This window comes from Diadema antillarum, unplaced genomic scaffold (assembly GCF_040938485.1).
Source record: "Diadema antillarum isolate AM-2024a unplaced genomic scaffold, OU_Dant_1.0 seq00000423_RagTag, whole genome shotgun sequence".
Taxonomy (NCBI): Eukaryota; Metazoa; Echinodermata; class Echinoidea; order Diadematoida; family Diadematidae; genus Diadema; species Diadema antillarum.
In genome coordinates, this window is record NW_027271406.1 from 1948681 (window position 1) to 1975240 (window position 26560).

At 40.2% G+C, this 26560-nt stretch overlaps 1 protein-coding gene across 6 annotated transcripts in view; it reads left to right on the forward strand.

The window, feature by feature from the left end:
- The window catches only part of LOC139732447 (filamin-A-like), a 189353-nt gene extending 169383 nt beyond the window's left edge, over nucleotides 1-19970 (forward strand). For all 6 annotated transcript variants that reach the window (XM_071643307.1, XM_071643305.1, XM_071643310.1 and 3 more), the window contains 16 exons: nucleotides 179-319; nucleotides 1702-1830; nucleotides 2372-2545; nucleotides 3399-3551; nucleotides 3989-4192; nucleotides 4680-4832; nucleotides 5313-5447; nucleotides 8987-9151; nucleotides 10305-10406; nucleotides 10835-10972; nucleotides 11621-11736; nucleotides 12369-12501; nucleotides 13088-13264; nucleotides 14631-14849; nucleotides 15624-15824; nucleotides 16716-19970. In XM_071643307.1, the coding sequence (XP_071499408.1) occupies nucleotides 179-319; nucleotides 1702-1830; nucleotides 2372-2545; nucleotides 3399-3551; nucleotides 3989-4192; nucleotides 4680-4832; nucleotides 5313-5447; nucleotides 8987-9151; nucleotides 10305-10406; nucleotides 10835-10972; nucleotides 11621-11736; nucleotides 12369-12501; nucleotides 13088-13264; nucleotides 14631-14849; nucleotides 15624-15824; nucleotides 16716-16903 (2528 nt within the window). In that variant the 3' untranslated portion in view covers nucleotides 16904-19970. The remainder of the gene's footprint in view (nucleotides 1-178; nucleotides 320-1701; nucleotides 1831-2371; nucleotides 2546-3398; nucleotides 3552-3988; nucleotides 4193-4679; nucleotides 4833-5312; nucleotides 5448-8986; nucleotides 9152-10304; nucleotides 10407-10834; nucleotides 10973-11620; nucleotides 11737-12368; nucleotides 12502-13087; nucleotides 13265-14630; nucleotides 14850-15623; nucleotides 15825-16715) is intronic.
- The last annotated feature ends 6590 nt before the right edge of the window (nucleotides 19971-26560 follow it).

Sequence of the window (26560 nt, forward strand, 5' to 3'; positions counted from 1 at the left end):
TATGTAGCTATGATAGAATTTGAATATATTTATATACCTGATATATTCAAATTTTGTTCTCAGTAAAAATAATTTGAAATATATATATCCACATGTACCTCAGTAGCAAACTGATGTGATGCTTTATAGGGTTGTGTGATTTGTTAAATAATTTCTGTATTTGTTTTGCACCTTTTAGGAGAGGTCATTACACCCTCACGCCGCAAGGAAGTACCGGTCATCATTGAGAACAAGGATGGCACCATCACGGTCAAGTACTCCCCCAAGGAAACTGGACGCCACGAGTTGTCCATCAAGTACAACGGCAAAGATGTTCCAGGTATGGAAACAATTGTCCTGTCCAATCTGAATGTGTGCGATGCTTTGAGCGCTATCTACAGAGTAGATGTGCATTAGATAACTGCTAACTAGATTGATGCAAATCACACCAGTGCAACCATATTGAATTTCTATCCAATTCACCGCAGGGTCAGCATTGATGTAGATGTCTTATAAGAATCTTATATATAGAAGAATAGCTACTTTGTGCATCATTACTGGAATTTCAACTTGTGCCTGTTTTTTTATCTACCATTTTTTGAATCTGTCTTAAGATATTTTGACAAAGTATTTAACTGTAATCTGTCTGGATGACACCATTTGCAGAAGTTAGCTCTAAAGAGTATCAGCTGTCTTGAGCAGTATCCCGATAACCTCTTAAACAAGATCCATCCCTGTTTATTTAAGTCTAGAGTGGTCCATAGTCTTCCAGACATTATCTTTAGCTATCTCTTCCTTCTCATGACATATTGCTGCATCTGCTCCGAGGCCATTCTTGCGAGTGACATAGACAAGAGATATGCACGTAGGATGTAAGGAGATTATGGGAAGCATGTGACAAGGGGTGCTTAGAGCGCCATCATGCGTGAGCCCGTTGATGGCAGCGAGCTGTCGTAGATGAGTGATAGATCAGAGGGGGTCAGATCGTGGCATTCCTGCGGTTTTCAGCTCCACGTTCCATCTGTGACACCTCAGATACCCACTCTGCCAGGCGTCCATTAGGCTAGCGTCTGGCCTGGATTAGCGCTCCTCTCCTACGCGACGGGTCAGTTGTGGTGTCATCAGTTAGTCGGCGTGCCTGTTGCATTGCAGATTTCGCAGTAGATCCTGCGCCGCACTGTAGAGCTTGAAACTATCCTTCCTCGGTGACAGAACGTGACTGATTTAGAGTGTAACTCTGAGAATGGGGAGGATGTGTATGAGGGGTTATGTTCACTCAATAAATGCATTAAATTTCATTGCTTTCAAATTCATAGTAATACATATTTTGCTTGCAAGACATCCATAAGTCAAATAAAACAACTGCAGCAGGTACATATTTCTTCCTAGTGGAAAATGATGTCTTAATCTGCCAAAGACACATAATTAGAAATGCCATATTTTTATGATAGACAAGGACGCTTTTGTGAAGGGTGGAGATGAGCCAAAACAACTTCAAAATAATCTTCATTACGCAGTGGTTGCTGATGGTGCAAAGTCAACTAACTTTCGTTATGGCCTGTCTTCCTTTTTGGCAACTGATATTTTAGCACCATGAATATTATTGGGGTTTTTTTTTCCCCCTGATAGTATGATGAATTGGATAACATTCCAGCCTACCCTGCTCGTATGAGAGATTTCATAGTCCATCAATGTCTTTGATTTTATTGTCCGGACTTACAGGAAGTCCTTTCCACTTCCACGTGGACGAACTCAAGAGCGGCAACGTGACGGCCTACGGTACCGGCCTCACCCATGGCATCAGTCAGGAGCCCTGCCATTTTATCATCAATACCAAAGATGCAGGCGCAGGTGAGTTCGTTAGATTCGGGACTCGAGGGCTGGTGGGAAGCAAGTCAGTCAGTGCTTCTTAATCCTGTGTACAGATCATATCAGGATATTAAACTGATGTGATGTTATGCTAATGTTAGATTTTTGTATTTTGTTGCAATGTTGTCTGCCAGGTGGGGACAATCACTGTGATGCTAGGCTACATACCAGTAGAATGTCGATGCCATAAAGACATGTTTGTATAACGTTCCAGTGATATTTCAGTGCATCGGTATTCATTGTATGTCCTAAACTAAGCTGTAAAGATATGTAGTTAGATCTAAAGAATGTTATGATTCAATTACCCTTCGTTACTTGAACATGCCCATAAGCACCTTATCACATACGGAGTTTGAATGTATTCTCTTCTCTTACTTTCTTTGCCTTTGACTATATCTGTCTATTCTCTCCTTAATGCATACCTGACTGTACATTCCATATTTCTTTGTTACCTTTGATATTTTATACATTCTGTCATTCTGACTATCTGTTTTTGCCCCACTGTCCACTCTCTGTCCATCAGGTGGATTGGCCCTGGCCATTGAGGGTCCATCCAAGGCAGAGATCAAGTGTGTCGACAACAAGGACGGTACCTGCAGTGTCACCTACTTCCCCACCAAGCCGGGCCAGTACGACATCGTGGTCAAGTTTGCCGACAAGCACATCCCTGGCAGTCCCTTCTCTGCCCAGATTGTTGGTAATGGCCGACTCCCTTTATACCTGCTCCTTTGGATTGGTGTGAATTTCACTCTATGTCACTCAGGCAACTCTGTTTCTTGTGACGTATTGAATAATTACCTGACCATGTTGCATAAACACATTCATAAATTATATGTTCATGGTATGCTTTAATAGTTGTTACTGAAATGAGAGGTTGGAGTAAAAATATTTGCCAGAGCTTTTTGATTGCAAAGACATCTTTGAATCTGTTCATAGTGACAGAATGATTCTTACAAGCGCACCATTTTGGATTGGGTCCAGGAAGGTAGATTCCACGTGTAGCCTCAGTGATGTGATCTTGGACTCATTACACTGTGAGGTGTGCAGTGAAGGCAGTTACCATAGTAACAAGAGGATATGCTAGTAGCTGATGTATTGTTGTCCAGCAGCTGTGGAAGAAAATACCAGCATCACACCTTGCATTTGCAGCAGCATGCTGTCACTGTTCCATAGGGAATACTGTAAAGCCTAATTTAATATGAACATATATCTGCGCCCACAAAACCCTTAGATGGAAGTTGTCAACTGGACCTGGCTACTTACTGTAAAACAAGGAACATTCACACCGTTAAATTTTTATGAATTAGAGCCAACAGCCTTTTTTGCAGCATGAAACTTTCAAGAAATGATGAAACTTACGCATATTGGTGCTGACATTCAATGCGTTATGTAGACAAACCATTTCGCATAAACTTTACTTTTGCAAATCTTGGCTCCTCCCAAAATTCGTGAAGGTTTCATGCACACGAAAATTTCTGGTTTTACAGTACCTTGCAGATTTCTTATGGTTTAATGTCGTTTCTCATCTCTTCTCACCATTTTCCCCCCAGACAAGGCAGGCAGCCGCATGTCCATCGGTACACCCAGTGATGTTCCTCTCAAGATCACTGAGACTGATCTGAGCCAGCTGTCCGCCACCATCCTTACGCCTTCCAAACACGAGGAGCCATGCAGCCTCAAACGTCTTCCCAATGGAAACATCGGTAAGTTTGCATCAGTCACAATCACCATCACTTTTTTTTTCTATAATTATATATACATGCCATAGATGTGTTCTTTTGGGTGTATTCATGGCAAAGTCTTGTTTTATTCATTATACTCAAGCAATGAAGATCTAGTACTGAGTAACAATCCTTTTTAATTAAAAAAAGAAGAGTTGAAGGGTAAAGTACACTCTGTCATTTCAGCACCAATTGAACACCACATAGGGGTATATAGGTCAGGGCTTGTAATCAGACTTCTGGGAATGTTTTTATCTCCTTTATAGTTCACTTACAGTGTAGATGATGTACTGAAATTATGTGCATAATTCTGTTCCTTTACTTGTGCAGATGTACTCATTATGATGTTTATATCACAGTTGTCAATATTACTGATATTGTTAATACAAGTTTATTCCTTTTTTTTTTTTGCTCAACAGGTATTACCTTCACTCCCAAGGAGATCGGTGAGCACCAGGTCAGCGTCAAGAAGCGTGGCCAGCACATCCCCAACAGCCCGTTCAAGATCATCGTCGGTGCCCAGGAGGTTGGTGATGCCTCCAAGGTCAAGGTCACTGGCCGTGGCATCAAGCAGGCAGAGGCAGGCCAGATGGCCCAGTTCCTTGTCGACACCAGGAATGCTGGTAAGTTACTTTAGGGGTTGGAGGACGGAGGAGTTTCAGTTGCCGGGAAATTCTTACCTAGATTTATTGTTTTTAGTCATCAGCGTCAGAAGCTGTGCTGAAATTTTAGCAAAATATCAAGTTTCTAATTAAGCATGTGAAAGCTAGCATTTTAAAGAAACCTAAGAGAGCATATACTGGTAAGCACCACATTTACATGATGTGCAAGACCAATGTGGTAGACAGTGAACATTCGATTGTATGTACATTGCTGTGTGCAATATTATACATGTACATTCTTGTCCGCTAGAGCAAAGACGAGTGCGGGAAACCAGGAACGATCTCCTTGTCAATCTATGATTGTTTACTTAATGACTACATGAAAGAGGAAGATAGAGGGAAGCATATATATTTTGTTGAGTATATGCAAAGCCTATCGCCGACTTTTACCCTAAATGGTTTTGTGGAGCAGACTCCAATATCCCCGAACATTTTGTGATTTTGGCAGGCTACGGTGGTCTTGGAGTCTCCATCGAGGGCCCGAGCAAAGCGGACATCAACTGTGAAGACAATGGAGACGGCACGTGTCTAGTTACCTTCACCCCGACTGAGCCCGGCACGTACAACGTCAATGTCCACTATGCTGACCAACTCGTTCCAGGTATAGTTAGACTGATGACCTTCATTAGCACAACCTTAATCACCTCTTACATTCTCAACCACTGTAAACAAAGCAAACAAAAGCAATTCAGATCTCCCTCTCTACATACTATTTAATTAACCATTTTCTGACATATACCCAACTGTGAAAATCTGTAGTAAAGGAGATTCTACCTTTCCAAGTCCACAGTTGCAAAATGGCATTGATATTATACATAACAGTTTTGTCTCTGAGTGGGACTGGAATATTTTTTTTTGTTCTGTCTTCTCTCACTTGAAGAAAACAGTATGGCATGACACTTGGTGTTGATGTTGTGTAACTGCTTGGCTAAAAGTCATGCCAGGTTACTTTTAGCCCCAAGAAATGAGTGAGCAGTCTGGAAAAATGTTGAGATTGAATGAAGGAAATTAGAGATGCAGTGTTGGCAATGTCGTGATGTCCTGATTACCTTATGTTTTCTTGTTTGGTGTTAACTTGCAGGCAGCCCATTCCAGGTTGCAGTGGAGGGAGAAAGCACAGATTTGCCCCTCATCAAAGAGACCCTGGTCAGACCCACCAAGGCCATCCCAGTCTCCAACGTTGGCAGCGAGTGCGAACTCAGCGTCAAGATCCCAGGTAAGGAGGAGGCCCCCACACCCTCCCAGTGCTTCCGTGCTTTGTGCATTCAGAAGTTTAACCCGTTGAAGATGAGTTCTGAGAATGCTCAGGCAGGTGTCTATGGGCATTGCGTGTAATAGTAAAATCAGTCTGTCCTCAACGGGTTAAGGTTCACGTATTTATACACAGCAGCACAAATGTGTTTTGGAGCAGTTAGCATATGTTTGTCATGATAACACTCCTAGCTATGGTTATTAGCATTCCTTGAGGCTCTTGTCATTTAGGAGGATGTGTAGTTTTAGCTGATAAATATTGCCAAAATATGAAAAACAAGAAAAAAAAAATATTGCCAGTACTTGCGAAATCTGGAAGTAACATCAAGAAACCGCCCTATCTTAAACTAAGATTACCCAAAATCGTTAAACCAATACTGTGTCAGTTTAACTTTCACAAAAATCCTTTTGCTACCTTTGATGTCATATTTATGCAATAAATCACATGATTTTCAGATTAATGATTAATGGATCCAGAAAGTCAACACACTGAAGCAGGAAAGTTTCATTGCTGATGTAAAAAGAATGGTCAAATTTGGATAATTTTAGTACAAAATGTTGACTTGAACATACATATTTCAAAATTATGCTTGCAAAATAAAAAGAGCGAACTCATGAATTGCCATGTTTACAAATTGTGGCATTTCCCTGCAGCCATGACTAATAAACTAGTGTGGATGGGATGCATGCCAATAATCATAATTGTCGATAATCACAAGGCTGTAATGGCATTGTGATTATTTGATGCCTCTTTTGTTATCCCTGTTTTCACTTTCACTCTATCAAATGAAATGATAGTAATTGAAAGAATTGTCAAACATCATTAAAGATCAGAGTTACTTGAAGAGCTTGATAAGAGCAGGCAAATGATGACTGTAAAACTTGCTTTATGTGCGTCAAGCCAACAATCTGCAGAGTACTATGGGTAAGAGGTAGCAATGCTAGGACGTGCTTATTTCCAACATGCTACACTACATTTATTTGACACTAGCAGCACCCGTGGAAATCCACGGGTCTGAGGGGTTTTATTTTTTTTCTCATAATACGATTTTGCACATTTTTATTGAAGAAATAAAAAGAAAAGTCTTCTCATTCTTTCGTTATTGTGCTGTCTTCTAAATGACCACCCTTCCCAGAAATTTTATAATACATTTTTGTAGTATTCTCTGCCAGGCGATCCGGTCCATTGGTAGGGATCATTCCCGCCACTACTTGCTTTTATTATAGAACTTGAGTTTCGAGGGGTTATTTGCACCCGTTGAAGTCCAACAGTTGTCTTGTTGCCCCTCACCCCTCCCCCCCCCCTCACGCACACACACATTTCCACCTCCGCAGGGCAAAAAACAAAAACATTCAGGGAAAAATTACCAAAAACGCAAATGAGATTCCCCGAAAGTTCTGCCCACAGGTTGTTCCCGTCGAAACGGGAAGATATTAACACTATGACTTTGATTACCCCCTGCTCTTGCATCCACGCGGGCACCCGCGGGAATCCACGGCTGGTCTCAAGGCCTCGGTTTGTTTTGTGGTTTTTTTGTCATGTTTCTTTTCCCCACGTTATGAGAGAAAAATAAGATATTTTCGTCTTCATAATTTTGCTCCCTCCTTTTTGTTTTTAATCACCAAAACTTGGCTTGATGTATCATATTAATATAGAACTACATCTGCTTCAGATTGTACATTATCATAATGAATATTAGGCCTACAAATATTGCTCCTATTATTGTTATTATTATATCACTATTATCATTATCCTTATCATTATTATTATTATTATTATTATTATCATCATTGTTATTATTTGGGGAGGGGGAGATCATAGTCATCAGGTTTAATAGGCACCCGTGTGAGTTGGTTCTCACGACCTCGTATTTTTTTCTTTAATATTTTTCCCATGTTATGGAAGAAAGAAGAATATATACATCACTGCATTCGTCTTCATTTGCTCCCTCTTTTTTGTCACCAAAACTTGGTTTGATAGACCATAGAACCACACATTCTATTTCCACTTGCAATTTTAAAAATAGGCGGTCAGCAAAGCGAGGTTTTCCTCTACGTCCGCTCATCTTATGAATATGTATGATTACAGCAGCTCTGCAGTAAACGAATAGACACAGCTGCGCGTGTAATCTGATATGTAAGGGTACGATCGGCAAATATATTTAGCCGCGTCCTAAACAGTCTGCGTACAATGACACCGGACTTGAGAACAAACGGCGAGCAAACTAAATGACGTACCTGAACTGCATTTATAGTATTCTGCAGTTGTGCAAAATACAATTACATAACCAACGTTTGTTGTTTTCATTTGGGGACGCCAATAATGGCGAACTGTACGTAAATGCCCTTGTAGTACATATCACGCACACACAGATTCGTGTAACCATCGTCAATACATTCAGTACACGTAACAGGCGGAGGCAAAGGTACATCACAGAACTATATACACACAGTGTAGAGTGTGTATAGAGTTCTGCGAGGTACATTGTGTGTGTGCGCGCGCGTCCGCCGGAAGATGTCAGAGATTTCGCTGCACCATCATCTTTAGTATCCCCCAGTGTCTCTGCAAGCTAAAAGATGGAAGATCGAGAAAGCAGGAGGCCAGCGCAGGTTCCGTGAATATTGAAACACTCGGCTCTTTCGTCACGCACAAAAATGCATTATGCATGTAGCTAATTAATTTTTCTTTTTCGTCCTCGACGTCGACACGGAGGCGGAGAGGGGACGAAACCCGCGCCATTCGATGTAGGATACTCTCCTGCGGCCGACGGCACCGGTCGCAGCTGCCCGGAGCCGACGGCTCGGGAGGAGATAGAGAAACCAGCAACGCCGAAATAAAACAGGAAATACATAAGGCCGCGACAACAACAACAACTTCGAGTATTATAGTATAGGATGTCTAATATGAGCTCACCAATATTGGTCTCTATTTGATTAATGCACTGAGCACTATTCTGAATATACAAAGAAAATGAAACTGCCTTTATTCATCAATGTAGTTAGGGAAATGATCGAGAGTGCATGAGTGAAGTTATTACGTGTGTAAAGGACATAAAAATTGCCTTTAAGCCTAAATGGAAAATGGATTTTTAATTGGATTTGGTAATGACATTTCAAATTTTCTCTGAAAGTTTTCCATGGGCATTTCAAAGCACTTCTTTTATTAAGAAACTCAACAAGATCAGTCATTAATCAACATCCTACTTTCTAATCGTTGTGAGGGAGGGAGAGAGGGTGGTAGAACATGATAGAGTGTAATAGGTGATAATTTGTCTCCCAGTGCATTCACTTGTCACCTGATACTGGTGTGCTGGTGGTGGGGAGCTCAGACTGTTCATGTGCACTGCAGGGAAATGTAGCATTCTGTGAAATCAATACAGCTGTTCATGATAGCATGCGGCATTCCTACAGCCTCTGCCTGAAGTTTCGGAAACTAAGTATTCACCTCGCTCACACAGTGACTCTGTAGCATAATATATCACACCATTTGCTTTGGTCACTCAGGCACTGACCCACTGGACATGACTGCCCAGGTGACCAACCCGGCCGGCAAGACAGAGGATGCCGAGATCGTGGACAAGCCCGACTGCAGATACTGCGTCAAGTTCGTGCCCTCAATGGAAGGCGTACACACAGTGAGCGTCAAGAACAAGGGCATGCACGTTTCAGGTAAGACCAAGTGTTTGAATGTGTGCCCCGCGACCTGGGTTCCATTTCATTGGGAGTTGCTATGATGGCAACTTTCGCCGCAGTGGAAAATCTGAAGATGCCTAGTAGAATCCAGCTCTCTGATTGGCTGTTACTTACAAGAAGTTGCTATTCTTGGAGAATTGCTATTCAAACACCTTTTATGAAATAATACGTTGGACTGTTGTCAGCCGAGAGCCAGGCAGACATTGAGACTACAGACTTCATACAGCCACAGTACACACAAGTAAACACACGTTGCATTCACACTAGTGACAGTTTCAGTTTTGCTCTGCTAGGCACTGGAGTCAGATGCCTCTGACACTAAACAAGGAAGTAGGAAGAAATCACTTGAATGAGGATGGCAATATATCAGTCTTTCACCATAATGTAACAGTTGTCTTTTCAATGTGCATATGTAAGTTTGGGAACTGTGAAAGCTGCAGTACTCTCTGTATGTATGTGGGTTTGGTGTTGTGTTCTCTGATATGTTTGGGAATGGGATTCCTTTGCAGCTGACTGCATAGGAATGTTAATACAAGATGTATGGCTTTCAATCACAAGGCTGTGGAAGATGTCCCAATTCAGGGACTATAGCAGCAAAAGAAGAGAACTTATCATTACTCATAGATAATAAAAGTATTCCTTATCTCAATATATCCTATATATCTCTCTATCTCTTTCTCTCTCAGTCATTGTCTCACTCTTTCTCACTCTCTCTATGTAGCTATTCACCAACAACTGTAAAACCGGAAACATTTGCAGCATAAAACTTTGGCCAATTGGAGCCAACGGCTTTTTGTGCAGCGTGAAACTTTCACGAATTGGCGACTGGCATTCAGTGCATTCTGCAGGCAAAAAACACTTTCACACACATTTTACTTTCGCTAATCTTGGCTCCTCACAAAATTCGAAAAAAAAGTTTCTTACTCGCAAAAAAAAAAAAACATGACTGGTTTTACAGCAACCCAATCTGTCTGATTTATCTTTGTACCCACTTACCCTTTGATTTTGTAATTAACGACGTACAAACATTAGTATGATTATCCTGTTTAGTGTTAACCATCAAATGCTTGATTCTGATGTTCATCAAAAACCTCATCTACCCCTTCCCATCATGCTTCTACCCAAACAGGAAGTCCTTTCATGTTCACCGTTGGTCCATTTGGCGAGGGCGGTGCCCACAAGGTCCATGCTGGTGGACCCGGTCTTGAGCGAGGAGAGGTCAACCATCCAGGTAAGGAGTTTGGACTGTCTCCTGATCTCTCATTCCTTCTGTTTTAACCCCTTTAGAACCTTAAAATTTCAAGCGAGGGCGACATCTACTCTCTGGAGGAAGTAGTAAAGATGTAGACTATTTGCATGTCCATAGACAAAGTGACAGTGGGTTTAAATTTTGAATTTTTTTTTTGCCATTGTTAGAACAAATATTTTATAATGGTAATTGTTTTAGTTCATTTACTGGCAATACTACATTCTCAAAGTCAGATTTTGTACCAGTGTTCTTCTGGGATGTTACATGCGTTCACATTACAGATTCTGTTAGATTAAATCCATTGATAATTTCATTTGTATATTTTATTGATCATTTTATTTGCCATTATAAACTCCATGATGTATTTATGTATCATAATTATTCTCCCTTCCCCCGTTTCTTCCGTGTAGCCGAGTTCACTCTCTGGACCCGTGAGGCTGGACCTGGCAGGCTGGGTGTCACCGTCTCTGGACCTGCCAAGGCCCCCATCAACTTTGTGGACAATATGGATGGCTCCTACCTGGTCTCCTATCTACCCACAGAACCAGGTTTGTCTAGAAAACTGTTTCTAGAGATAAGGAGATGTCATTACATCTATCTTTCAACGGTAAATTTAAAGCTTTCTGGTAACTGGAGAGAGAGAAACAAAATTTTCCAGTCTTGATCTTTAGAAGTGTTGTAGCTATGTTCACAATTATAAAACTTGGCTTTTTGGACTTGATTGCTTTGTATCACTGCTTGACTTTTGAGTACAATGAGCTAGATGTATTGCAGGATTGCTTGTGGAATTCATCCTCATCAAGAAGGGCATTTACTGATTAACCCATTGAGAATGAGCTTATTTTGCTTTAACAAGCATTTCTTATTTGGACATGCCTGCCCAAGTATATTTCAGAGTAGTCATCGACAGGTTAAATATTTCAAGCCATTCTTCATACGTGACTATGATGTTTCTAGTAATGTTGTTGTGATATACATCAATGAGTTGCATATCTGATAAGTAGGACTTGTCCGAAATGTGCATTCCCACAGTATTTTTTTTTTCTCTCTCCGGACTATTTTTTGAGACTATGTGTCTCAGCTCACATCTTGTAATGATTGTCAAATGAAGCCAGTGACGATGTTAATCTGGCACAGGTTTGTTATCTGTCATACAGCCTGATTTATGACTCGACAAACTTTTTTTTTGATTGCAGGTGAATATGTTATTGACATCAAGTTCAATGACAAGCCCATCCCAGACAGTCCCTACAAGCCCTTCATCACCCCACCCATGGGTGAGGCAAGGAGATGCAGTGTATCGAGCATGCAGGTGAGTTTTGTATGATATATATTCCAGTCTCTTCCATCTCTCTTCGTATTTATGTTAGATGTGTAACAACATCTACACAATCAAAAAGTTAACTCCCTCCTAATTAGATGGTGCAACTTTTTAACCCCCCCCCCCCAAAAAAAAAAAAAGAAAAAAAAGAAAAAGAAAAAAAAGGAGGTTTTGAGGAAGGATTTGGCAGGGGTGTTTGTACACTTATTGACTAAATCTGTGAGGAAATAAAAATGATTTGATGAGTCGTGCATGGGTGAGCACCCATCAAAGACAAAAATGGTCACTTTTCAAAGGCACAAGAGTCATTTTTTGAGGTCTGCAAAACAAGATTTTGACTAATTCTGTTTTTGGTGTTACGTTTAAGTTACATTAAAAAGTTACGCTATTTTGATCAGTTCTAGGAGTTACTTTTTTGTTAAGAAAAGTTCTTTTGAGTCATTTGCTCATCCCTTTAGAGATATGATAGATAAACAAAAGGCATAAATTAATATCTCTCCTGTGTCATTAGGTCAAATCAATGTCTTACTCTTTGTCTGTGTGATTACTTTTTGGCATTGTATATAACATTTTGGCATAATTTTTTTTTGCATGTATCTTCCCCCCCCCCCCCCCCCTTTAAGGAAACTGGTGTCAAGCTCAACCAGCCATGCTCATTTGTCATCCAACTCAATGGTGCTAAAGGTCTTGTGAAGGCCAAGACAGTTGCTCCTTCAGGAGCAGATGTTGAGAGTGTCATCACAGAGATTGATGAAGGTAAAGCGATTTGTGCTCTTTTTGTTGTTGTTGTTGTTGTTTAAAATTGGGAAATGTCCAGTGCAATTTCTCCATGTTTGTTGAGAGAAGTGATTTGTTGAGCCATGGAGAAGTGTCCTTCTGCACCCACTTTTGCTTACCGGGCTTGGGAACAAAAGAAAAGAAAAACTTTCTTAAATATTTTGCAGTAAGCTAATAGATAAAGATTGATGATTATGTGTGAGGGCATTATGTCATAATTTTGTAGAATGCTGCACTTGGAATGAGTGAATTTGAAAAAAATTGGTGAGTTTTTTTTTTTTTCTTCTTCTTATCCTCATGCTAGTAGAAGTAAGAGCATGGCAGATTTGCTTCTTAAAGGGCAGTGACATAGACAAGTGCTAGATACTTGTACTAGAAGTTTCTGTATTGGATATAAACAGTGCAGAAAGAGGAAAGATGTCAATTTGAAATGTTCCATAGAAGGAAAAAAGGAAAAATGCATACTTATTTAGTACAGGTTGTTCAAAAAAAATATATACATACTGAGAGTTCTGGCCATATGTGCTTATGCCTTGAGTCTTCTGCCATCATTACCCCCAAACAGAGAACTACGCTGTGCGCTTCCTACCCAAGGAGAACGGTATCCACCTTGTCCACGTCTACTTCAAGGACTCTCCCATCCCTGGCAGCCCCTTCAAGATCAGGGTTGGCACCATCGAGGAAGTTGGTGACCCTGGGCACGTCCATGCCTACGGCGACGGCTTGGAGAGGGGCAAGACAGGTCAGTGGCATGGATTGTTGGTTGGCTCAAGGAATTTAGCTCTTGACCACAAAGATTTACATAGACTGGGCCCAAAGGGGTTTGTTTTATAGTGGATAAAATTTTTTTCCACGGAAGCATCTCAGTGTGTTGCTGTGTTTATGGATATTGTCGTTATGATAGGTGGCTATGAGTTAAGCTCTATAAGCTATGACATCCCAAAGTGGCAGTGTTGCCCACTATCATTATGATAGGAAATGTTTAGTAAAAGGATGAACGATTAAAATGAGTTTTTGTAAGTAGGACGCTGCAGCAATAGAAATGTGAAAGAGTTGAATAATTAATTACCTCATGGAGAAAATTATGAATAAAAAAATAGAATTAAAGCACATGAAAATGCCAGCTAAGCATATGGAAAGCTCATGCAAATATGTGACCCGCTACAACAAAATGATCCTAAAGTTGGGCGAGGTCGATTATTTGAAAATTGCATGATATGATCCCCTAATCTTTCTGCTTTAGATTGATATATAACACATTTTATAAAAATAATCGGCTGCGGAGATATCGATGTTTAAAAGAGAGCATGTCGAGACGTCTGGAAAATCACTGTTTTGAGAAAAGCGCCCTAAAAGTCTTCCTTTCGACGCAGTCGCGATCACCTCTGGACAATAAAGGGTAAGCCCTAACAACCCCCAAAGAGTTCATTTAAGCACATCAGCGTCGGCGGTCTCCTCACCAACCAATCAGTGACCAGTGTGCGAGCTTCACGCTTCGGTTAGCAGCAAGCAGCAAACTGACCAATGAGATCACTCTGGTTGTTGTTAGGGGCGGAACCTATCTGTGGCGCTCAATCCAAATTTTCGAACCAGTTTCTGCTTCGTTGAAACGCCAAAAAACATGGCTCAGAAAAACGCTATTTTTTTGTCTTTTGTTTGATCATTTTGCTTCCAAATTTCGACAGATGATAGAAGACATGTTAGACTCTAATAATATATCAAAATCAGAAAATCGTAAGTTTTGACCAATTTTAATGCTCTGACTTCAAACTCGATTTTCACGGCTTCGACCGTGCGCGACTTTAGGACCTTTTTGTTGTAGTGGGTCACATATTTCATGTAGTTCCTTCCTCTTGACCAACTTCAATGGATGAAATATTGTGTTGATGGAAGCAAATTTAAAACTTGTTAGTAGTTATAGTTTTGAGCATAATGAAAGATGCAAATAATTAGGGACATGTGATATTGCGAAGGTAGGACTTCAGGCAGTCATTCAAACTTTGCTCTGTTAACTCCATGATTGTGGGATTCTCTAACACAGTGTTACATAGATGAAAATCTACAAAAAAACCTACAAACAAATTTGTCTTTTGGTTCATCTCACCCAGGAGAGAAATGCGAGTTCATCATCAACACCTGTGGTGCTGGCGCGGGAACCATGTCCATCCAGATCGACGGCCCCTCCAAGGTCAAGCTAGATGTGACTGAGGTCGGAGAGGGTTACAAGTGTGTGTACGTGCCAACGCAGCCCGGCGAGTACATGATCACCATCAAATATGGCGGCCCTACACACATTACTGGCAGTCCCTTCAAGGCCAAGATCACAGGTGAGTGAAGCTAAGATGATGTTGTTGCCATGGCGATGCTCCTTCATGCATGAATGGTAAATGCTCCGTGGAAGTGTAGACAGAATTCATTCCCCTGTGCTAGACAAAGCAGATTCATAGAATGATATGATTCAAAAGCTATTTTAGCAAGGGAGACAGTGCACATATCTTCTGATCATGTTGGAATGTAATCTTTGAAAAAATGCATCACTCATTATAATTTTGTAGAATTTGTAGGAGTGTGTCACATTTTGTGAGTGTATGAAATGATTTAACTCATTGTCCTGTAGAGTTTCTAGTGATCAGTCCATGGATTTACCCATAATTGTGCTTGCTTTATATCTGCATCACAATCATGTTACTGTAGATTATTGCACCATTACTATTGCAGCTAGCAAATATTAATTGATCAATCTTGACATTTAGTTTTGTCTTTACGACTTCAGAGCTGACATTTCTCATTCCCTGGTGTCACAGTAGCAAAAACAATCCTGGTTTGAAAATGCGCTTAAAACATCATTGCAGTCACAATGATAGTTGCTTTCCTGCGATCCCTTTCCCATTGTATGGTGATGCTTAACCCGTTGAGGATGAGTCCCAAGTATACTCGGGCGAGTGTCTATGGCAAATGCATGTTGTAGCAAAATCAGCCCCGTCCTCAATGGGTTAAAAGTGCTTTGCAACATAGAAGTAACATAATGAAAGACGCAAGAATGTTGATTTGAATGGGAAACTCATGGAAGAGACTGTTCCGGGACTTATCTTCATGTGCAGGTCCAGCCCGGGGTGGTAAGGCCGGTGTCCTGGAGACCTCCCAGGTCATGGTGGAAACCATCGTCAAGACAACCACCACCACCGGCTTCGCTGCACCGGTCTTTACCTCCGATGCCAGCAAGGTGGTATGCAGCGGCATGGGCCTGAAGAAGGCCTTCCTGAACAAGAAGAGCCAGTTCCAGGTCAACTGCTCTGATGCAGGTTGGTGAAACAAGATCAACCCAGTCAGCCCTGGCTTGTATTGACCTGTTTGGGATTACGTGTCCATTTTCACTGCAACTCAATCCTGGTATAGATGCACGTCAGAACACGCATAACTTCACAGTATTTGTCATTACTAGTGCTTTGCCAATGGCTAGGCAGTACCAAACCAGATATGAACAACTCAGTCAATTGTCTATGAAGTGGAAACAGATCTTTGAGAGGTCATACAGTACTGTAAGGTTGCACACCTACTAATCTAAAAATGATAATAACAACAAATTTGTCCGTTACGATGCAAAGATTGTTATTTCTTGTGTGCACACACAAAGAAATCCCTGGTTATCTTGATCTATATCCAGATTTAAGAATAAGTCCATCCTTTTTTCTTTTTCTGTTTTTTAATGAAAAACCTTCCTGATAACTAGCCAATATATGTACATAACTACTCCCCCCCCCCCCCCAAAAAAAAAAAAAAGGAAAAAAGTGATAGGATTTGCAAGATATTGTTTTTGTCCAGAAAATCACTGACACAACTTACACTTTATGTTATATCTCTGACTGATATCACACCAATTTCATTTCCATGCCTTAATTGATGTTGCATAATATCTTAGATTAAGTGATATGTGATATATATAAAACAAATATCAACTGCTTCTTTTGGGGTTGGGGATTGCTAAAGCCATTTACCCTTGGTGATTGCTGAAGAGTGCCCCTCAAAGTAGTAGAAATTGGTATATGCCCCATCGTCTCTGATTGCTGTATTGCTTCATGTGTTTTCAAAATGTTCTGTGACGAGGAAAACCTCAAGAAGTGAGACGGGAGTGAAAAACCGATGCCTCAAAGAGACTAGTACTAAGACCATTGGTGTTTGTGTGTCTTCTCCAGGTAACAACATGCTGATTGTTGGCATCGCTGGTCCCAAGACACCATGCGAGGAGATCCTGGTCAAACACACCTTTGGTCAGCGCTACACGATCACCTACCTCCTGAAGGAGAAGGGCAACTACATACTGATGGTCAAGTGGGGCGAGGAGCACATACCGGGCAGTCCATTCCAGATCCAGTGTGTATAGACCACTACCAGCTGCACTTGGATATACAGCAGGGGAGGGACGATCAGCTGTGACCCTTTACGAGGTTGACTGACCATCGGATGATCACACCCCCCCCCCCTTCCTTTCCTCCTCCACCTCCTGTCTCCCCTTGCCTGCCTTCCTCGAGACTCAATGCATATCACAAGTCTGCTTCTTCCTCATAATCTATGCAAGAAACTTTGACATCTCAAAATGGTGGGATGAGGATCTCGAGAAGGAGAAAGAAAGCAATTAAGAGAATGAAACATATACTTTAATAAAAAGCTCCTTGAAGGACTTCGTTAAAATTCTATAAAATAGCAACAAACTAAGAATGGACAGTGAAATAAAGCAAGGGAAAAAAAAATACTGCCAGTTGTGTTTTGTATGTTGGAGAGGCACTACCTGATTTCATGTAAAGGTCTGTATCAATGTGTTCCTTCCTTATCCAAACTGTATGATTTACTCAGACGAAGAAGAAAGTACTGTGTTGATGACAAGTTGGACGTCGATGCGTCCTTGAGAATTACATTGATTTTACATACCTTGTACTTTGCTCAAGATCATCTTGTGGAATGGAGAAGTATCTGTCGTTCCAGCTCTGGTAATCACCCGATTCTCTTCCATCCCATGATTTTTGCCCTCCAATATTCCGTAGCTGCGCATAATTTCATGTAAGTTTTCCATAGATTCTGGATGAAACTCGATGGTGTGTGCATATGGATGAGACACCTCAGTGAATGTTCATCGGTATGCATTGTATTTCGTCAGAGTGTGTTGCCTAAGTTTATGTGTCCTTTGAATTAGATGGAATAAAGCTGCGTGGTCATTGGCTATTCATTTAATCATGTGATGATTGATGCTGTTAGTTTGAACACAGCTGCATTGTGACTGTAACAAGCTTGAAGACAGTTTTTTTTTTTTTTGCTTCCTTTTATGTTTTGAGATGCGCATAGCAAAAACTACAAAAAAAGCACCAAAAATGAAAACAAAAAATACTGCCAATGGCTGGTCCTTTGACTTGTGTAGATATTGGCAAATATGAGATTTTTGCAGAAGTAAGGTAGTCTTTCAAGAAAAGCAATGTTGAAATATATGTAGTAAATACTTGGAAGGAAAGGGACAACACATTTAGTTATGATACCTGCTCACACTGAAGTATCAAATTCTAGTATGTAGTATGCCTTATGTAACTAAAAATCGAATGCCTTATTTCAAAATACACATGTTAGATAAAGAAATTTGTTTTATAGATAGAGGTATTATATTGCATTACATTGCCAGTTTTGCTATTGAAGTAATACCAGTATTTGACATATTTAACAATAAACAAAGGAAAATAATAAAACAAGAGAAATTCTTGACTGCCATGTGGTCACTCATTTTATACTTTTATAGACTTCTTTCAGACTACTACAAGTGAAATTTATTTAAACACTATTTAAATTAAAATGTATTCATAGCTGTAAACATTTTGATGACTGCATGTTTTTTCTTCAATACTTTTGCTTCATGTAGGTGAGACAAATACATGAGATATTTATATTCCTCATAATAAAGCATATACATGCCAGATGATAGTTTACAATGAATTTTTATTTTTCCTTTGCTCAACATAATTATGATTTAAAGCTATATATATTTTGGGGCTGTAACGATAAGAACCTGAAGCTGTTGTGATTTCCATTCGGCATACAATTTGCATATTTTCTCCAATATAGTTTGATGACCTGTTAGTTGGAAAGAGAATAATATTACCTAAGTTTGTATGCGCTTTATTTTAGGGTCACCTAAGCGAAGGTCACATGTAGTGTAATGAATGTATTGCACTTTAACAAATAAAAGTGAGTCATTCAAATGTGTTTATACCGCATATTATAAATAATTGTATCTTTTCTGAATGTCCATAATATGTTTATGTTATTTGTGAATATTGTATTTTCTTATGTTTCATATTGTGATAACATGTTATGCTATTTGGGATATTATAAAGAAAGGAGAGCTCAGTACTACCTTTGTTTTATTTTTCACATCATACACTATCTGAAAGCAGGAGGGAAAGGATTCTACCATTGGTCAAGTTGAAGAATAAAGAGGCAGCCACAAGCAAAGAAGCAGTGCCCTTTTGTAAACATAGTGATTTTGAGTTTAGCTAGTTTGTACAATTGTACTCTGTCATGGATCTCCTGTGTTTTTCTTCGTCTTTTTTTTTTCTCTCTCAAGCAGCATCCTCGATTGTAAATTTCTTCTTCGCCTCTTTTGTGTCTTGGCAGAATCAAAGTAGTGATATAGAGGAGTAAAATCGGCAATAATTTTCTTTTTTAATGAGTAGACATTTCATTTATGTATGTGTTGATGTGATTTTATGCATTGGATGTGGTTATGTTTAAACTGTATTTTGATACTGTATTTTGATGGCAGTATCAAGTTGTAACAGACAGAAAAAAAAAAGTGCAAGGAACTCTCCAAATTGATGTCAGAAGAATATCTTTGTTGTTTACCTTATGTTTGGTAGCATAGCTGGCTGAAATGTGTGAATTATAGCTATATTACTTTGTGTAGATGTTCTCTTTTTTTACTGTGAATATATATAAAAAACAGCATTAATATTATTACTAACTAGTAGTGCAAAGCACAGCTTAGTAGTGTAATGAAATTGTTTTAGATTAACACAGTGCATTGTTTGTTCTATAGAGCAATGAGTACAATGATAGTCTTCGTTTTTGTTCAAAATCTACTTATCAACCTGCTCAATGTGTCTTAAATTAACAAAGAGGCAGTACAAATGTTGTTAGGGTATGGAAGGCAAAATCCACATTGCTACTCACAGATGGATCATGGTATGATATGAAAGTATGATTGCAGTATTTTGCCATAATGGTTTTAACAATATGTAGTTAGCAATTGATGGGGTATATAGAAAGGATGTCTAAATGCTATATACAGGTAAGAGGCAATATTTGTGGGTTGGTAAACGATCATTGTTAATACGAGGAGAAGTAATAACCAAGCATTTAGTAAAATGAGATCACTTCTTTTGCATTAAAGGGAATCATGGAGCTTTGAATCTGTATTTTGTGGAATTCATGTCATTTTGTTTCCCCTGTAAAATGCTGCATTCTTCATACAATTATCACTTTGGGTGTGGTTGTGTTAGTTATGATATTGTGTGTGTGTGAAATAATGATGAATTTGACATGTGACAGTCTGTGATGTCAAATAATATTAATAAATAATAATAATGATAATAATAATAATAATAATAAAAGTAATGATAATAACAATGATAATAATAAAATCCTCATTATACATAATATCTAATAGAATAGGGCCAGTATCTGTCACTGCATCAAGGTCATCTCATGAAATTATTGCCTAGACCCAAGCATTTAAGATATTTTGAGGTAGGAAAAATGCACCTGTTCAGCAATGAACATGCCAAATATCAGTATCTGTTTATAGGTCCTACCAATGCATGGGGATATTGTATTTGTAGTAGTCTTGAGACAATGTAATAACATTGTGTTGTGCCAAATCAAAATACAGAGGGTATATAGTAATATGCAGACTAGTAACATAAGAGACTCATATAATCTGTCGGCAGTCAGACAATAATTATTATAATTATGTCACCACCAGATCTAAAAACAGATATACCAGTAGTGTGTGTGTGTATACATGTATAAACATATATATATATATATATATATGTATATATATATATATATATATATATATATATGTGTGTGTGTATATGATATATATAGTATATGTTTGAATATATATATTAATATAGATATAATTATATAAGATATATATATATATATATATATATACATGTATATATCTGAAATATACTGTCCCAGAGCATCCCAAAATACCAGAGCTTGCCCAAATTCAACTCCTCTTAGAAATGAGAGTTCCTCTTCATCCAAATCATTACTCAGTAAGAAAAAAACAATTGACTCCAAAGGCCTCTTTATTTAGTCTAGTTTGCTTGCATCAATAAGGAAAACCGTTGGCACTTCAGCACACACACAAAAATGCATTTCACTACAGATATGCAAAAAAGCTTATACATACTTTCCTATCACACCGCAAAGAAAAGGATTTTATTCAAGGTGAGCTGTGTAAAATTATGTTTAGCTCATTGTTCCTGCTGTCCCATGAATCGTTTTAATGCCCAGTCGTCTGTTTACCAAGCACCATGCTGCTGACATTATTTGTCGTTTGTTTTTGTTTGATGAAGAGGTGGAAACGATATCATTTCTGTCACGTTTTTGTTTGCGTTCGAGTGATGATGAAATGACGAGGTTTCCCAACCGTAACGGTTCGTTCTTCACGTTAAGGTATTAAGGTTATCGAATAGGCCTATATACCACCAAAGTGCGTGCTCATGTGGGAAGAATAAAATCATTACGCAAGTTGTCCTTCTTCAATTTAGGTAATGATTCAAAATCGAATGACTAATGAAGTTTGAAAGAAAAGAAGACCCCCCCCCCCCCCCCCAGAAAAAAAGAAAGGAAGGCATTTATATGTTTATTTAACTCTAGTAGGCCAACTATGTGGCATCCTAAAGATGTAAGTGAGACGTTTCTTGCATTGATCTCTCGTTTCTTGTATACGTCAATCCTAGAGTGTCTGTTATTCAGCTAATAATTTTCTTCATTTAATTCCCTGCCTAAAGTAGAAAAGGAACATGATTATGAATTCTTCAAGAAAGCGATCCTTCAATAAAGAAGTAGATAGCAATTATTTAGTGCATTCACAGCTACGACAAAATTAATCATACAATGACACATAGTAGTCAAGACAGTGAGCAAGTATCTACCAAGAGGTAACCAGTAAAAACCATGTTAAGTGATTAACATCTTTCCAATCAAAGTCTATGTTCACCAATCTTTTCTCTTAATTTTAATGCTTTCACTTAAAGTAAGGCTTCATCGTGATGAATTCACCTTATTCAATACCATACGACATCAGTTCTCTCGTTGAGTATCTTCTGTGTGTCGTTGATGTTCTTTATTCAAAAGTTTCTAGATGTTGCCATGGGAGGAACATTTTTTTTTTCATTTGGAACTCTGGAATCAGCGAGTATACTGTCGCATTTTCTGTATACTACAGATTATATGAACACCTTCACGTCATTTGTAATCATCAACAAACACAAAGTGAGTAGCACAATGTTCGTTTACTCCCCCACCCCCCCCCCCCCAAAAAAAAAAAAATAATAAATAAAAAAAAAATTAAAAAAAAATAAATTCAAAGTCGTTAAATCGTTCCATACTTTTACACATTCATTCTCCAAGACCAACCATGACTTGAAAGCATTTCAAGACGTAACACAGGCTGAGAGACCATCGTAACGAGATTCTTTCTTTACTCGGTGTTTTGACTTGGGTCTACCCCGGTAGCTCGTCAAAATTGTCGTCGTTCTGCTAAGTACTCACATATACTGCCATGCACGTCAGGTATCTGCTTCTGTGTTTTCATGGCTTGCACCTTGCAGGTTTGTTTCATACCTAACTCTGTACCATTCTATCCTGGGGTACGTCTGCACCGCTTTGGTGCATAATCCTTCCCTGTGTCCAGGCCAAGTATCGTGCCATGAGTCCCTGTGAGGAGACGGCGTCGGGTACAGCAGTGCACACTTGATTTGGCGGGAAACTAACGTTAGGCGGGATGCTAGCGTTTGCCAGATGGGACGGATTCGAATTATGAAACGCCTTTTGCTGTTGCGTGGTGGAATTAACGCCGACATCCGCGGGAGCAGCCCTCCCATAATGATTTTCGAGAAGACTGGGATGATTCGGATTTGTGAAGCCCTGTGAGTGTCTTGTCGGTGGATGATGGACAACTGCAGTGTTACTCACTTTTGAAGAGTGGTGGAGTCTCTGATGAGCGGGTTGATATTTATTATGGATGTCTCTCGTCTGGACCATTCTATTGTGAGAGTCGTTGAGGTGAAGCTGGCTTTGATCGCTGCCACCGAATTGGCTGATTGGGCCAGTCGAATTCAAGCAGAGATGCGATGATGGTCCTTCCTGTGCAAGAGGCGTCGTGTTTGACACGGCTATTTGCGGCGTAGTCTTTTGCATAGTTGTCATCTGCACTGGATGAGTTGGAATAGGTCGAATCACCCCATGAAACATGGTATTTTGTCGAGGCACAGGTCCTGCCGGTACCGTTCTGCAGGTTGCATTCTGAGCAAATTCTGGTGTGACGCTGGACGTACTTTCGCTGTAAATGATCGGATGCTGGCAGGAGGTAAGCAATGACTTGTTGTTTTGGTCGAACGCTTGAACATTGTTATTCTGCAATTGATATGACTCCACATGATTGTCAAAGTTCCCGTATATCCTCGTCTGATCACTCCTAGTATTGTTTTGACGTGCAACGGACTCTTTGGAATCATGTTTCGAGTATTCAAACTCACCATGAGTTGTACTTGGCAATGGGGCCGCCTCTTCCAGGAAGTGGCTATTGAGATCACTAGGAGAGACGGGCAGATTGAAGAGGGCCGAAAGGTTGCTCAAGCACGTGTCCGTGGACTTCAATGATGAGGGAGAACTGTCATCACCTGCATGGACGCCAACATCGTTGCTCACTTCTGGCGCTGGGGGAGGGCGATGGTAGGATGACGGTAATACTGAATCACTGTGTATTCGAGCGCGTCTGTCTGGCTGGTTCACTTGAGTACTGCCAATGGATTCTTCATGAGAAACTGGGATCATGTCCCCAAGAGGTGACGGCAGCATCTCAGCAAATTCTTTGGCCAAGGTAACTTCAGAAAATTCATCTAGATCTACATTGCAAGAAGATCTCGTCAATGATTGGCAACCTGGATCTGCTGTGCATTGATCTATGAAATACGATCCCAGATCAAGATTAGGAGGTGCACTTTTCGGTTCTTGCCTTTTATAAAGGCCGTCGTCAGACTGTTGGGGTTGGCCAAGTGAAGTAAACGAGTCGCCGGTAACTTCTGATCGACGCGAGGCAGGACCAGGATCATAGTAAGCCCAAACTGAGTCGTCACTATCCCAATCTGACCCTTCTTCTGGAGGGTTCTTGGACAAAAGGTCACTGTCATTTAGGTTCGGCTGATTTTCGCTCGATAGCGATGGCGATGGAAGAGAAGATAGAGACACAGCGAGCGGATGGATTCCGTCTGCATTCTTGCCAAATTCTTGAGTTTGAGGATAGACAACAGTGGGAAGAGTGCGATCCATCAATGGAACTGAAGTACAAACTTTGTTTGGAGGTGGTACTTTCTTTACTTGATTGAGTCTGCGTCTTCGCCGAGGAGGCGCCAGTCCCTCGGAATCCGACGATTCGTCGGAACTAGACGACCAGTCATCTGACAAGTTACCGGAAAATCGACCGCGACGGGAGCTCTTCGAACCAGACCCGAATCCATGTCGTCGCAAGGCGAGTGTGAGTTCGTTGAGTTCGGAGCGTGGTAGGGTGGCGCATGATTGATTGGGAGGGGGTGATCGCGGAGGATCTTTTTTCAGCACTCTCTGCCTCAGCTCAGCGAAGCTGTGTCGGTCTATTTTTGAATGGAGCCTTCCAAGCGTAATAACCTTCCGGCCCAGCTTAGTTTCTTGGCCAGCAGGTCCCGTTTGTCTACCACCAGCTGAATTCTCGTGTCTGATACAAACGCGTGGTAGCTGGGGAAAGTCCAACTTCCCGAAACCACTTTGGGATGTTGGTGGCTCTTTCACCGGCCACTTGCATATCGTATCTGCTGGATTGTCTATGGAGCCCGAATTCCTTCTTGACCCAACTGACCTGCTCTCGTGTAAGGGAGCTCGAGTCTTCACTTCGATCGAGTTTTGGTTTGATAGGCGAGGAGGGTTAGTGGCCGTTCCACATCTTGGTGAGGATTCTGCTGTCAGCATCTGTGGGACGCTGTGACAACACAAATGAAAACAAACTACATGTATATCGTTCATACTCCAAATTCTACCTCTCTGCCGATAGTTCATTTCTTTTAACATGTTCATTACTTCTAATCGGCCGCTGCCCTTTTACGTCAATTTGGATACGAAATGACTTTTTTCATTTTTTTTTTGTATCAAAGATATAGAATATAACATCGTAATATATTTCATTCAATACTTCTCTCAGTCCTGTAATAAGCCAAACCAAAAGACACAGTGAAATAGTGGGTGTTTTTTTCAGCTTAAAACAAAACAGATATATACATATTCGACCAGTAATGTTTCTCCTTGCAAGGCGACACGTCCCTCATTGGCTAATATGTCACAAGGAAATTCGTAAATAAGAACACTGAAAATTACAAAATCGTCTTTATGACAATGAGGATGAAAAACAGTCCTTGCTCTTTTTTGATGTACGGTCGTAAACACTCAAGACACAATACTAACTGATCGAAATTGTATACGTGGGATCCCAAAGTCGACAATCAATTCAAATGTATCCGTTCGTTACGACCTTCAACAGAGCGTTATATACTAAATGAACGCATACTCTCTATACCTTTGTGATTAACATTACTGTTGTCATAAAGTATCGAATATAGTAACTGACCTGTGCAGCTGGTTTGACGGAGGGAACACACTATCATCAGGCAGGTGCGAATTCCACGTTGCTACATGTATGGATACAGGCAAAACGGGCGAGTCCAAAGCGACGTTGGGTTGGGTCATAGAGCCCGAAGCTGGAGGTAACAAGAAACAGTCTGCCACACCTGGGTGATAATCCGTCAGCCCTGGTAGGGGTGGTTGTAGGGGGATGTCCGGACGAGGTACGATGTCGTGATGGAGACATGGATCATTGGAATCCCCCTGCCCTCGCTGTAGCCGCTTCTTCTTCGCTCGACGATTTTGAAACCATATCTAGAGAGAGGTGGAGACAATGTAGACACCATAGAATTTATTTTATTTATTTATTCATCTATTTATTGCCATTCTTTATCCAGAGTAGCCTGATCAGCATGAGATATATAAACAGTACAAAATATTACATTTCAAAACAGTATAAAGTAATCACACACATCAAGTATCTAAATAAAATAATATACAATCATACAGATTTAAAATACACTAACTGCCGGTCTTCCTCAGGGCTCTGTTTTCGTAAAAATCCATGAAACATGAACAACAACATCAACAACGGTAACAACACCAACAATAAGAAAACAATTTGTATAAAAATAGATAATTGTGGCAGATCAGCAACGGGACACGTAATACAGTTAAATATAAAAATGAAGTGAACGCACATGTACGCACATGTGTACAAACATCTGGAAATCTGGCAGGGCAATCTTTAGTGAAACACAGTGTATTTCACTGAAAAGAGTATCGCTGCCACGTAGTTAGGAAGTTATTAGATTCACGGCATGAAGTTTTCAAGAATTGGAGACGACGGTCTTTTCCACGGTATGAAATTTTTCGCGAATTGCCACTGGCATTCAATATATATAGTGTAGACAAGAACTTTCCCGCGCATTTCAATTTCGCGTATTTCGGCTCTCGCGAAATTCGCGAAATCGATATACACGCGAAAATGTCTGGTTTTACAGTTGATTCACAAATTAATGTTAGGCCTAATATCAAACCTACTTGTACTGTTCCTTCCTCGACCTCCAAACGCTGCGCTATCTTGGTCTTTAGTTCACCATCCGGGTAC